A 12,467-nucleotide genomic window follows, 5' to 3' on the forward strand; every position below is an offset into this window, starting at 1 on the left:
CTGCTGTTCATTCACATGTGCCTCCTCCGCCTCTATGTTGTTAAACGCGTTTCTCAGACTTTCACTGAACAGGTTGCTCTTGTGTTTCTGTGACTCACGTGTTAGTGTTACAGGGGAGTAAGTAGTTGTAAAAATGTGTCATTAAATTAGAGTTACTTATGAACATGTTGATGATTACAAAGGAGGTTACATCTGAAGTCAGACCTTTAAGATTTTACTCAGAAGGGTTTTTTCATCATGTTTTAATATTTAATATGTTACTGAATACATATATTACTGTTTTTAATTCTTTAAAATCAATATTTTTTTATATTTAGTAAATAAATCATGACGTGGGTTTAAATGGTGTCACAGTACCAATTAAGCTCCATGTCAGACTTTTGACTATTTTCATCAAATATCTTTATTTTATATTCCAAAATCTACATGAACTAATGAATACATTTTCAAATGAGAGATAAATGTTGCTTTATAAGAAATGATCTCCCTTATAAATCATGTCAGTATCCATGAAAAACAGCTGGACTTAGATTTTGGTGCTTAATGGGAACACGAAGGAAGGAAGGAAGGAAGGAAGGAAGGAAGGAAGGAAGGGAGGAAGGAAGAAAGGACTGAAGGAAGGATAGAAGGAAGGAAGGAATGAAGGAAGGAAGGAAGGACAGATGGAGGGAAGGAAGGCATGAAGGAAAGAAGGAAGGAAGGAAGGACAGAAGGAAGGAAGGAAGGAATGAAGGAAGGAAGGAAGAAAGGAAGGAAGGACTGAAGGAAGGACAGAGGGAAGGAAGGAAGGGAGGAAGGAAGAAAGGAAGGAAGGAAGGACAGATGGAGGGAAGGAAGGCATGAAGGAAAGTAGGAAGGAAGGAAGGAAGGAAGGACAGAAGGAAGGAAGGAATGAATTAAGGAAGGAAGGAAGGAAGGAAGGAAGGAAAGTAGGAAGTAGGGACGGAAGGAAGGAAGGAAGGAAGGACAGAAGGAGGGAAGGAATGAAGGAAAGTAGGAAGGAAGGACAGAAGGAAGGAAGGAAGGAAGGAAGGAAGGAAGGAAGGACAGATGGAGGGAACACTTATCCTAACAGCTGAAAACATTGGTTAGAACATTAGAAAAAGTAAGCAAATGTAATAAGTTACATTACTTTAATGAAGAAATTGAAATAGTTACATTACTTATTACATTTTAAATAGAGTAACTAGTAATCTGTTATCTATTACATTACCAAAATAAGCTTCTCAATGCTGCTCACGTCATTAAATGTGATTTCTGATCTTTTCCTTAGTCTTGAAACACTGAAAAAAGAGAATTTAGTTGTTTTTGAACAGTTTATAAAACCATTGATTAGTATTTTGCTGTGCAGATTGACTCTGTTTTTAAGTAAATGACGCAGCACCTTTAATTATGCATTGAGTCACTTTCAAAAGCCTCACTTGTGTTTGAGTCAGCTTTTTGTCCTCAGGAGATGAAATGCTAACCGGCCTCTGTGTCCAATTATAGGAATATTCACCATGGATACAGTTTCCTTTGACTTTGTTTCAATGTGACCTTTTGAGGTTTGATTCCTTAGATAGGATTTCAGGAGTTCATATTAATATATATCTCATCTCGCGTCTTAATGACTGCGAACGAGGCACAAAATGAACACCAGCCACCTTCCAAATGCTACATAAAGTATGTTAGTAGCTGGTAGAATTGCTTCTTTCAGACAATTATAATTTATTGAGCAGCTAGTAAAAGTTGAACATTCACTCGTCATTTGGCTGATGGACAAAAAAAGTTCATTTTGCACCCTGACTGCATTTATCCAAATCTACATTATTGTTAAAAGTGTTGAATGTTAAACAACTTTGGTTAAAATCTCAAGCAAGTTTGAAGCTAACACCTATTTCTTTCCTTTACTTTACTTTAAATTATAGGGTAAGCAAAGGTTGAATTGTTGTATTTTTGCACAACATACTATATATATGTCCTATAGTTTATCTTTATCTTCATTGAACTCCTTTTAAACTCTATTTAAACGTGTATTTTATGTCTTTGGTTTCTTTTACATCCCGTCCCGCATCCCTTAATAACCTTTTCTCAGTTTTATATGAAGCACTTTGAACTGCCTTGCCATTGAAAGACGCTATAAAAAATAAACTTGCCTCGGCTACAGTTGGTTTACAACTAACCTTTCCTTTTTTATCGCTGTTATGATCTGACAGTTATATTTTTTAACTGGTGAATCATTTGGTTTACTGAACGTCAGAAAATATCCCAAACACCCATCGTGGTTTCCTAAAGCCCAAGTTGACATGTTCAGATGTCTTCTTTTGTCCGAAAAACAGTCAAAAAATATCAAAAGGCAGAAAATCCTCACATTGATTATGTGAATAGTTGCAGATTTCCTTTTAATTCAGTAATCGTCTCATCAAGTAATAGTTTCAGCTGTAAGTTGGTAAAGTTTTGCACATGCATGCATTCAATCTTGCTTAAATTGAATAGGCAATTTATGCTGTAGTTTTGGATTAAATGGGGCTTTATTTAAATGCTTTTTGACTGATATTGAGTTTAAACCCTTTCATACTGTTCATATTCTGACTCATAATTAGTCTCTACACACACATTCATAAACTCCCCATCAGTCATTAATGAATATTTGATTAATCTTATAGAAAAAAGATCACAATCACTAATTTATCATCATGTGGAACATTTTGTAGAATATGAAAAATACAATAACATGTTTGAATGCTGATTTTTGATGTATTTATAATAAACACAGGTCAAACTTGTGCAAAAATTTAAAAAAGAAGATGCATTTTATTGGTAAAGTTTCGTATGCATTCATTAAATCTTGCTTAAATTGAATAGGCGAGGTCAGAGGAGCAGCGTATCCTGCAATAAAATCCGTAGTTTTGGATTAAATGGAGCGTTATTTAAATGCTGTTTGACTGATATTGAATGAATTTTCTCACAAATAAGTTTTAGGTGTAATGTGTGCATCTCTTTGCTGATATATGTATTAAATATGCTCACAATCTGTTCCTTACCACCTGTGTTTCTGCTGTAATATGAATATCAATCAGGTTCCTGTGAATCCTTATTTGACTATTCAAATCAAAACCTCAACCACTGACGGTTACGTCTCTGTTCGCAGTGCTTGCCTGCAGACACGCTGGCCATTTACAGCATCAGCGAGCAGTCACGCCTGAATGGGAAAGACTTTAAGGAGCTTTGCCCCACAATGCTGCAGCAGCTGGATACGGGAAGCTGTAAGGGGCAGAAAGAGGAAGAGCCGATCCCTGAAGTCTCCCCGAGACCCACAGATGCTGAAGGTAACTAACTTCACTGCTAACTATTTCTCTTCTTATCTGGTTAACACTGGAAATAAGTTTTAAACGTCCTGCTATGAACTATGAGGTTAACTTTTACGGTTTACTTATATCAGGGGGTCAAACTCATGTTTGTTCACATACAGTCCAATCTGATATCCTGTGGGCTGGATCATTAAAAAGATGAAGGGAAGGAGGGATGAGAAGAAGGAAGGATGGAAGAAAGGGAGATGGAAGATGGAAGGAAGAAAGAGAAATAGAAAGAAAGAAAGAAAAATCATGGAAGGGAAAGAAGACAGGAAGGAAAGATGGAAGGAAGGAAGGGAAGAAGGACAGAAGAAAGAAAGAAAAGACGGAAGAAGGGATGGAAGGAAGGTGGGAAGAAAAGATGGAAGGAAGGAAGGAAAGATAGAAGAAAGGTAGGAAGGACAGATGGAAGAAAGGAAGGAAGGAAAAGAAGACAGGCAGGAAAGAGTGAACAAAAGATGGAAAGAAAGGAAGGACAGAAGAAATAAGGAATGAAAGGACGGAAGGAAGGATGGAAAGAAGGTGGGAAGGAAGGAAGGAAAGAGAGAAGAAAGATAGGAAGGACAGATGGAAGAAAGAAAGGAAGGAAGGAAGGAAAAGAAGACCGGAAGGAAAAAGGGAAGAAAAGTTGGAAGGAAGGAAGGAAGGTAGGAAGGAAGGAAAAGAAGACAGGAAGGAAAGAGGGCCAGATTAGACCCCTAATAATTAATGTTACATTTTGTGTACATATTTCCTGTATTTTCTGTTTGTATGATGGTGGCGGCCTAAGACAGTACTGTATATTATATGTTAGATCATTTATGTTTATTTTGGATATACTTTATAAAGACATTTGTGTGGCATGTTTGCTGTTGTCAGCTTGTTTATGAGCACATTCAATATTTGTGGTACTTTTTTATTTTGGCATCTCTGTTAATGACTAATTTTCCCAGTGCACTCCTTCATCTTTTACAGCCCTCTTGTCACTTTAAGTACTACAAATTAAAACCGAAGGCAATAAAAAACTTGAAAACACATTTCTCCATCAGATCTGAAGCTCCACACGTCTTCTTCTTGTTGCTTAGAGACGGTGATATAATGTCCCAAAAGGAGATGAAAGCCAAAATAAACCTTCACAAGTTAGCCGAGGGTTAGATTGCATTTCTCAGTTTGACTTAAAAAAAAAAAAAAAACATCATCTCTGAGCAGGGGTGTCAAACATGAGGCTCGCGGGCCAGACCCGGCCCACCAAGGGGTCTAATCAGGCCCTCTTTCCTTCCTGTCTTCTTTTCCTTCCTTCCTTCTTTTCTTCCTGTCTTCTTTTCCTTCCATCTTTCCTTCCTGTCTTCTTTTCCTTCGATCTTTTCTCCCCTCCTTCCTTCCATATTTTCTTCCCTCCATCCTTCCATCTTTCCTTCCTGTCTTCTTTCTTTCTTCCATCTTCCATCTTCCTTTTTTCCTTCATCTTTTTTTCCGTCCTTCCTTTCCTTCCGTCCGTTTTTCTTTTTTTCTTTCTTTTTTCCATTCTTTCTTTCTTTCTTTCTTTCTTTCTGCCTTCCTTCCTTCCATCTTTTCTTCCCTCCATCCTTCCATCTTTCCTTCCTGTCTTCTTTTCCTTCCATCTTTTCTTCCCTCCTTCATTCCATCTTTCCTTCCTGTCTTCTTTTCCTTCCATCTTTCTTTCTTTCTTTCTTTCTTTCTTTCTTTCTTTCTTTCTTTCTTTCTTCTATTTGTCCTTCCTCCCTTCATTCCATCTTTCCTTCCTTCCGTTGCTCTTCTTCTCTTCTTCTCTCTCTTTCTGCTGACTCGCTGTAACTGCATCCAGACCGCTGACTGCAGCCGCTCGGTCGGACGTCCTTCAGAGTCCTGGAAACTATTTTGGCATCTGCATCCAATCTGAAAAACGAGCTCGGAAATGTGTAGTCTAGATGTTTAGCGAGCCTTTTTAGTTCTTGGTGAACGGGTGCCAGACTTGGTCCGGGAGTATGCGGCTGTTTATAAAAAGCCGGCTAATAACAGAGTAGGAGATTGATTGTCAACTCGTGTGAGGTTTTGCCCTCGAGGCCGCAGCTTCAGGAATGTTCACAGTCCTTCATCAGTTTATCAGCTTTATGTTTGTGATGATTCGACTGTGGGCTTAAATATTCATCCTCTCTTTAAACTAAAGGTATAAGTTTATTTGTGAAGTGAAGCCTTAGATCAGGGGGGTCAAACATGAGGCCCGTGGGCCAGGACAGGCCCGCCGAGGGGTCTGACCCGACCCTCTTTCCTTCCTGTCTTCTTTTTCCTTCCCTCCTTCCTTCTTTCCTTCCTTGTTTCCTTCCTTCCATCCTTCCTTCCTGTCTTCGTTTTTCTTCCCTCCTTCCTTCTTTCCTTCCATCCTTCCTTCCATCTTTCCTTCCTGTCTTCTTTTCCTTCCTTCCTTCCTTCCTTCCTTATCTTCCCTCCTTTCTTTCTTTCTTTCATCTGTCCTCCTCCCTTTCTTTTATCTTTCCTTCCTTCCTTCCTTCCATCTTTTCTTCCCTCCTTCCTTCCATCTTTCCTTCCTGTCATCTTTTCTTTCTTTCCTTCTTTACTTCCTTCCATTTTTCTTTCTTTCTTTCTTTCTTTCTTTCTTTCTTTCTTTCTTTCTTTCTTTTGTCCTTCCTTCCTGTCATCCCTCCATCTTTTTACTGGTCTGGTCTACATGAGATCAAATTTCTTGAAACAAAAATGAGTTTGACCCCTCTGCTGTTTTATATAAACTTACATTATAAAGTCAAACACAAATAAAATTAACATTTAAGCTCCTACAAAGGGAATCGTGCTGCAGCTCTTTACCTTTAACCCAATTTATCATATCTCTCTCTCTCTGGCAGGTAGAGGAGAAATTGTTTAGCCACCCACAGCTCTGGCTCTATCTCCCCCCGCTGACAATTTTGTTTTCCCTCAACGTCCTCTCATGTGGCCTCAGCTCACCCCACACTTGCCCCCCGTACGCAGCTTATTTTGGCTTGGGTGCTGTTTTCCTTTGCAGAGGTTGTAGAAGAAGATCTGCCACCAGCAGGGTGGCAGAAAAATCATCTCTCCTATAGATCTCACAGAGTAGTTAGGATCCCTTATCTTTACAGCTTTCTTTCACTTAACTATTAAAGAAATATAATAATATAACAATAAAATACGATAATGAGAAAATGAAATAACTAACATTAGATCAGATACACTTTAAAAACACATTGTTGGTAAGAAAAGATAAGATGTTCCTTTATTAGTCCCACAATGGGGAAAGTGGACAGTAAAATAGAATAGAAGACCAGCAATAAGAATAAAGAATAATAAATAATAAGTACAACAAACAATAAAAGCAATAGTAGTAAAAGACATTGTTTACAAGAATAATATTGGTATTGAGTGATAATATAGCAGAGATGATATTGTTATTGCACATATTTAAGTGAAAGAAAATATATATGTATGTTGTATATTGCACAGTTGAATTAAAATGTGTAATATACATGAAATACTAATATAGCACATTATTGAACATTACAAAGTTGGTGATGTTAAAGTCAGACCTATCCCTCTCCAGTCATGTTATTTCTTAGCAGCTGTGTTAAAATGCTCTCTGATTCATTATAAAATGTCAATGATTGCACAGTATCAACATCTCCCATCTGCTAGTCTGGAGTCCTTAAAAACAAACTGCTCTCATTTACCCTCTTCTAAAGAAAAGCCCGCCAGATGTCACTGAAATTAAAATAAGGCCACTTTTCAACCTGATATTGTTGAGCAAAATACTTGAATTATGTTCAGGTATCAGACTTTATTGGCACAGTTGTATCTTTTTAAAAGTAGTGTAATAATACCAGAAAAAACATAATCTCTGAATTTTTAGTACAGAGTCAACGTTTCTTGGGGTCTGACCCAGGGTTCAGGACTAGGCCTCATTAACTTTTCTCTGTACATGCTCATATTATCTCTTATTATCTGCAAACTTAACATCCGTTTCCATCGCTATGCAGATGACACACAACTCTACGAATATCTCTGCTTCAAATGATCTGAGCTTGCAAATTGCATTTAAGAAATTATTGATTGGATGGCTCAAAAATCTTGTATTAAATAAAGACAGCTGGCCATAAGAGAGGATCTCATCTCACATCTTAGTGCACATTCATTCAACTTTACATCTGTGATTAACAAATCAGAGGGTAATCTTTCTTAGTTATTTACATCTTGAGGTGACACTAAATTGTCAGCCTCAGAGCTGTTTTCCTTCATCGCTGCTGTGAAGGTCTGCCAGAAGCAGAGAAGCAGATCCCCCGGTCCTCTTGTTATCTAAATATTTATTTTATAGTGATGCTTGCCAAAATTAAATTAGATCTAAATTTGGCCAGCATGTTGTTTGTTCACTTTGTTTGCCTTTTCTTTTTTTTAAACACATTATTAAATGCCCTTTTCCCTACTGATGTTAACTGACTATATACTCTTCATCACCAGCTCAATTCATCTCATTTTCTGTCTACTTTCTCAGCCTGGAGAAGTTATCTCACACCTTAGAATAGATGATACATCTCTCTATATTTAACCTTTATTTCTCATACATTTCACAGGTGCTGAGGTTTCAGACAAAAATAACCCAAAAATGCTCAACTAATCTGCCCTATTTCTCTTCTACAGGTGTCAGTTAATGTAGTGGTTACCAAACTTTTAGGCTTATAAGCAAAGTGATGCCTATTTGCGTCGTCTTGTCACAAGTTGCATGTCTGAGTTGAAAGCAGTAGATGATGTTCAAAGATCGATTATTCCTGGCATGTGAATTTTTTGTAGGCTATTGTATTTTGTTTCATATTCACCACATGTTGATTTATTTAACGCTGAGTTAAATGAGTATAATGAGTATAAGTAGTTGCTAAAGCTACTTTTTTAAAACTGTAGTTTTACAAACTACATTTCTCCAGGGGTAGAAATGTAGTTTGTTGAAACTACTGCCAGGCTGAACTACATGTAGTTTTACAAGCTACGCTTGCAAAGTATCTTCCCCAACACTGTACGTCCCACATTACCCTGATCCACCCTGTGTGTCTGCCTTAGTGTGTATATTCTGTGTTTTGTTACCCATAGTGTGTGCAGTTTGTTTTAATGTTACACTTTCCCTCTTCTATCCCACCTTTCTTGTCACTTCAACCCCAGTGTGGGGCTTTGCTTTCCTGAGTGTGACAGTGGTCAGTGCCTTCTCTCTCACCGGAGTCTTCATCGTGCCTCTCACGAAGACGCGCTATATGAAACACGCGCTCGTCTTTTTCATCGCTCTAGCCATTGGCACGCTGTACTCCACTGCCATCCTGCAGCTCCTGCCAGAGGTTTGCCATCTATCCAACAGATCTTATCTTCTACATTTCATTAAACCTTTCCTGACACACACACACACACACACACACACAAACAAACAAACACACACACACATACCACATACCACAAAAGTTGAAACAAACCTCTTCAGCTTCCTGTACTGTCATGTGGATGTTGAGAAGAATAGTGTAACCTTTGGCCAAGTGCTTCTTTTCCTGTCCTGTGGTTGTTTCTCTTTCTCTCTCTTTCTTCGTTCAGGCCTCTGTGGTTTCACCCTTGGAGTCTAATAAACTCAGCAGGAAAGCTTTTTGTTATGCTCTACCATCACTGCATCACCAATCATCTGGTGCTGTGTTAATGTGTGCGTGTGTGTGTGTGTGTGCTGTATGTTTGTATCTGTGTCTGCACCTTTTGGTAGCATCGAGATCTAGGCCAACTTTTCTCGTAGAGAAACCACAGCTCTCTCTCTCTTCTGCAACTACTGCAGCAAAATATGTAAAATACCTCCACAAAGCCTTGATATGAGGGTTTTTTTACTCCGTTTTTTGGCTTTGGGATTAATTAATTTCAGTTTTGGGTGTAAGACAATCCTGGAGAAATTGGAGCGCAGCATCCTTAAAGTGTCCTTCATATTGTAATGTGACCCTTTTTGTTAGCAGCGCTTCTTCTGCCACCGTTGGGCTATTTAAAGTGCATTTGACCCCTTTTGTGTCCGCAGTGATAGCTAGTGTTTACCCCGAGGCTATCACAGTGGTAGAGATGCACATGAGTGGACTAGGACAAAGTGTGTGTGTTTGTGTGTGTGTGTGTGTGTGTGTGTGTGTGTGTGTGTGTGCAAGGTGTCAGTAAACTGTAATTGCACCTTAATTAACTCAAAAGGAAATGCATGGGGGTTCAAGATCTGCATTCGAAGGGCCGCTAATTATTATCTTCAAATGCAAATGAAAGGTGGTGTCACTTCTGTTGATCTGTTCTCAATTAACAATGAAGGAGACTTTTATCTCTCAAAAGACATCCAGGTATCTTTTGAAATCTCTCTTTTTTTTTTTTTTGGTTTTGTTTTCTCAGGTTTATTCAATCATTCAATCCTTCCTTTCTTTTCAGGGTGTTAACTACTCGATGGTGTCCAATTTTATTCCCCCTCCCCACCTACTCTGATTAATGGGATATAATCAGCTCCTCAACTAACCACCTCCTTTTGTTCTCATCTTCTCCCACTTTTCCTCTTCTTCCTCTTCCTCTTTTCCTCTCCGATGATCAGTGTGGGGTTATGGGATCCTGTGTGTGACACTGATCTCTCTGTGCTCGCTGGTCGGGGCGAGCGTGGTGCCCTTCATGAAGAAAACCTTTTACAAGCGACTTCTGCTCTACTTCATAGCCCTGGCCATTGGCACGCTCTACTCCAACGCCCTGTTTCAGCTCATCCCAGAGGTAGTGTCGATGCTGCTGTGACTCACTCAACTTTAGCTGCAGCTCCTTCAGGTTGTGCCTCGGTGCGGTTCAGGAGGTTGCTGTGTAGTTTCTTAACCCTTACATGCTGTTCAGGGTCTAATTTGACCCATTTTTACATTTAAAAGAAGGAAAAAACACCTTTAAAAAAAATGTATTCAAAAAATTCAAAAACTACCAGTCAAAAATACTATTTATTCACCATTCATCATCATCATTTATTGAAAGCGTTATGTTCTCCAGTGTTATATAACGTTGGACCATTATATAGTGTGATTGTACATTTTTTTAAAAGTTTTTCTCCATCAACAAAAAAGCGTAAAAACTAAAGAATAAACTCTCTATGCTCTCTGAAAGCTTCATTAAGGATAAATCACCAATTTATAGAATAGAATAGAATAAAACGTTATTGTCCACAATGGTGGAAAACTGTCTTTGGTTCACCAATAACGGACATACAGCAGACAGAAATTACATACACACCATAGAATTCATACAATAACATAAAATACATAAATACATAAAATATGTAAGGTATAAAAATACAAGTGCATAACAGTTCCTGTGATCATTTGGACATGTTTAAAGTATGAATTGCACTCGGGATAAAAGACTTAATTATAAATATTCCTGGTTGCCATGGTAACTCTGTAGCGTCTCCCGGAGCTCAAAAGCTCAAACTGGCCAGAGAGAGGAAGATGAAGTTATTCATGAATGATTTATATAGTTATGAGGGGATACTTTGAAATGCCTGAACATGAACAGTATGTACGGGTTGAAAAAAAAAAAAAGCAGTTAAATTTACATATGGGGAATTTTTGCCTAAAAATATTAGAAACAAATGGTTTTATTGTCCTGATGGTCATGTGAGAATAGTTTCATGTTTTTACAACTGCAGCTTGGCTCAGTCTGTTGTAATTTGATATAAATATCACAGTAAGTTGAATGAGAGTCGCTGTGATGCTCCATTATATTCAGCTGCAGAATTAAAGGGTCGATTTATGTTTAATCTTGCCGAGCCATCAACCAGTAATTCTAGACGTTATCTTTGTTAATTAAAAAGACATTTACAATGGGGAAATGCACAGTAATCCTTATCGCTCAAAGATATGTGTGAGGATAAAACAGCTGCTTTAATCCCTTCATAAGTGAAATGTTAAAAAAACAACTTAATTTGTCAAATAAATCTAGCAGAAATTGGAGTAAAACAAGCTTTAGTCAGAGATAGCAGTCGATGATGAAGTTTAGACAAAAGAGAGAAAGGTTTTATAGATAAAATAACCACATGAGAAAATTAAAGTAACTTCATCAACATTTACGTTCACATGAGAATCCAGATTATTTGGAGGAAGGTCAGTAATCAGAGTTTTCTCCAACAATAAAGCAACAGATGTTTAAGTTTCACAGTGATATAAGACTCTGTAGACTACTTTACATGTCTCAAGTCTTTGTTTTACCCTCAATTGTTAGAAACCTTATTAAAATTATGCATGGCTATTGTTCATTAATCAGTTTAATTTTCTAATTTACATCAAGTTTACTGAGTCAGCTTATTGTAGAAAGCTGATAAAAGTAGAAAATCATCAGCAGAAGCCACAAATGTTGGTAATGTGAAGATTTTATGTAATTAATTGCATCAATTTACCTGGGATGAATAATAGGGCATTAAAAAGTGTGTACATGTAAGTTAAAGTAGTTTGTGTCTACTGGAGGAGAAATGATAATTCAGCATAATTCAGCCTTTTTTTGTGTATTATTTTGAATGAACATTAGCTTTAGTTGATGTTATTGTTCACATTTTCTTGATGGACCAAAGTAAACCAAAGTAAAGTAAACATAATATTTTTCCATAGAGACAAAAGCAGCTGACCCTGACAGTGAAGGCCAGAAATGAAACTTAAACACACACTAAACCACACACACTTATCACTAGCTAATGATAAACTTTATATCTGAGTGTTTTAAATAACAACGAGTGACATTGATGTTATGTGATGGCAGTAAAGATGTAATTACAGCTGCGTTAACGTCGTCTTCTTTCTCATATGTCAGGCGTTTGGTTTTGACCCCATGGTGGATTTCTATGTGTCCAAGTCTGCGGTGGTGTTTGGAGGCTTTTACCTTTTCTTCTTCACCGAGAAGGTCCTCAAAGTGCTTCTCAAACAGAAAAATGGGGTGAGTACTTCAAACAATTTAAAATGTCTTCTTTTTTTTTTAATTAGCATTGATTTTTACATACAAATTTTCACAAGAGGAAGCAGCTATTAGATCCAAAGAGGCCTAAAAGTGGGTTTAGTTCATCATTAAACTCAAATACGCCTGTATAAACAAAGCAAATAATCATATTTCCTTCTTCTCTTCATATCTTTTAGAAAT

General features: G+C 37.6%; 1 protein-coding gene across 2 annotated transcripts in view; it reads left to right on the forward strand.

The window, feature by feature from the left end:
• The window catches only part of slc39a14 (solute carrier family 39 member 14), a 51,018-nt gene that overhangs the window by 22,657 nt on the left and 15,894 nt on the right, over nt 1-12,467 (forward strand). The window contains exons 3-5 of one of the 2 annotated variants that reach the window (XM_062417454.1): nt 3,131-3,308; nt 8,484-8,653; nt 12,144-12,266. In XM_062417454.1, coding sequence (XP_062273438.1) covers nt 3,131-3,308; nt 8,484-8,653; nt 12,144-12,266 — 471 coding nt within the window. Of the gene's footprint in view, nt 1-3,130; nt 3,309-8,483; nt 8,654-9,903; nt 10,074-12,143; nt 12,267-12,467 lie in introns of both variants that reach the window. The other variant, XM_062417453.1, reaches the window with a different exon arrangement.

This window comes from Scomber scombrus, chromosome 4 (genome assembly GCF_963691925.1).
Source record: "Scomber scombrus chromosome 4, fScoSco1.1, whole genome shotgun sequence".
NCBI classification, from domain to species: domain Eukaryota; kingdom Metazoa; phylum Chordata; class Actinopteri; order Scombriformes; family Scombridae; genus Scomber; species Scomber scombrus.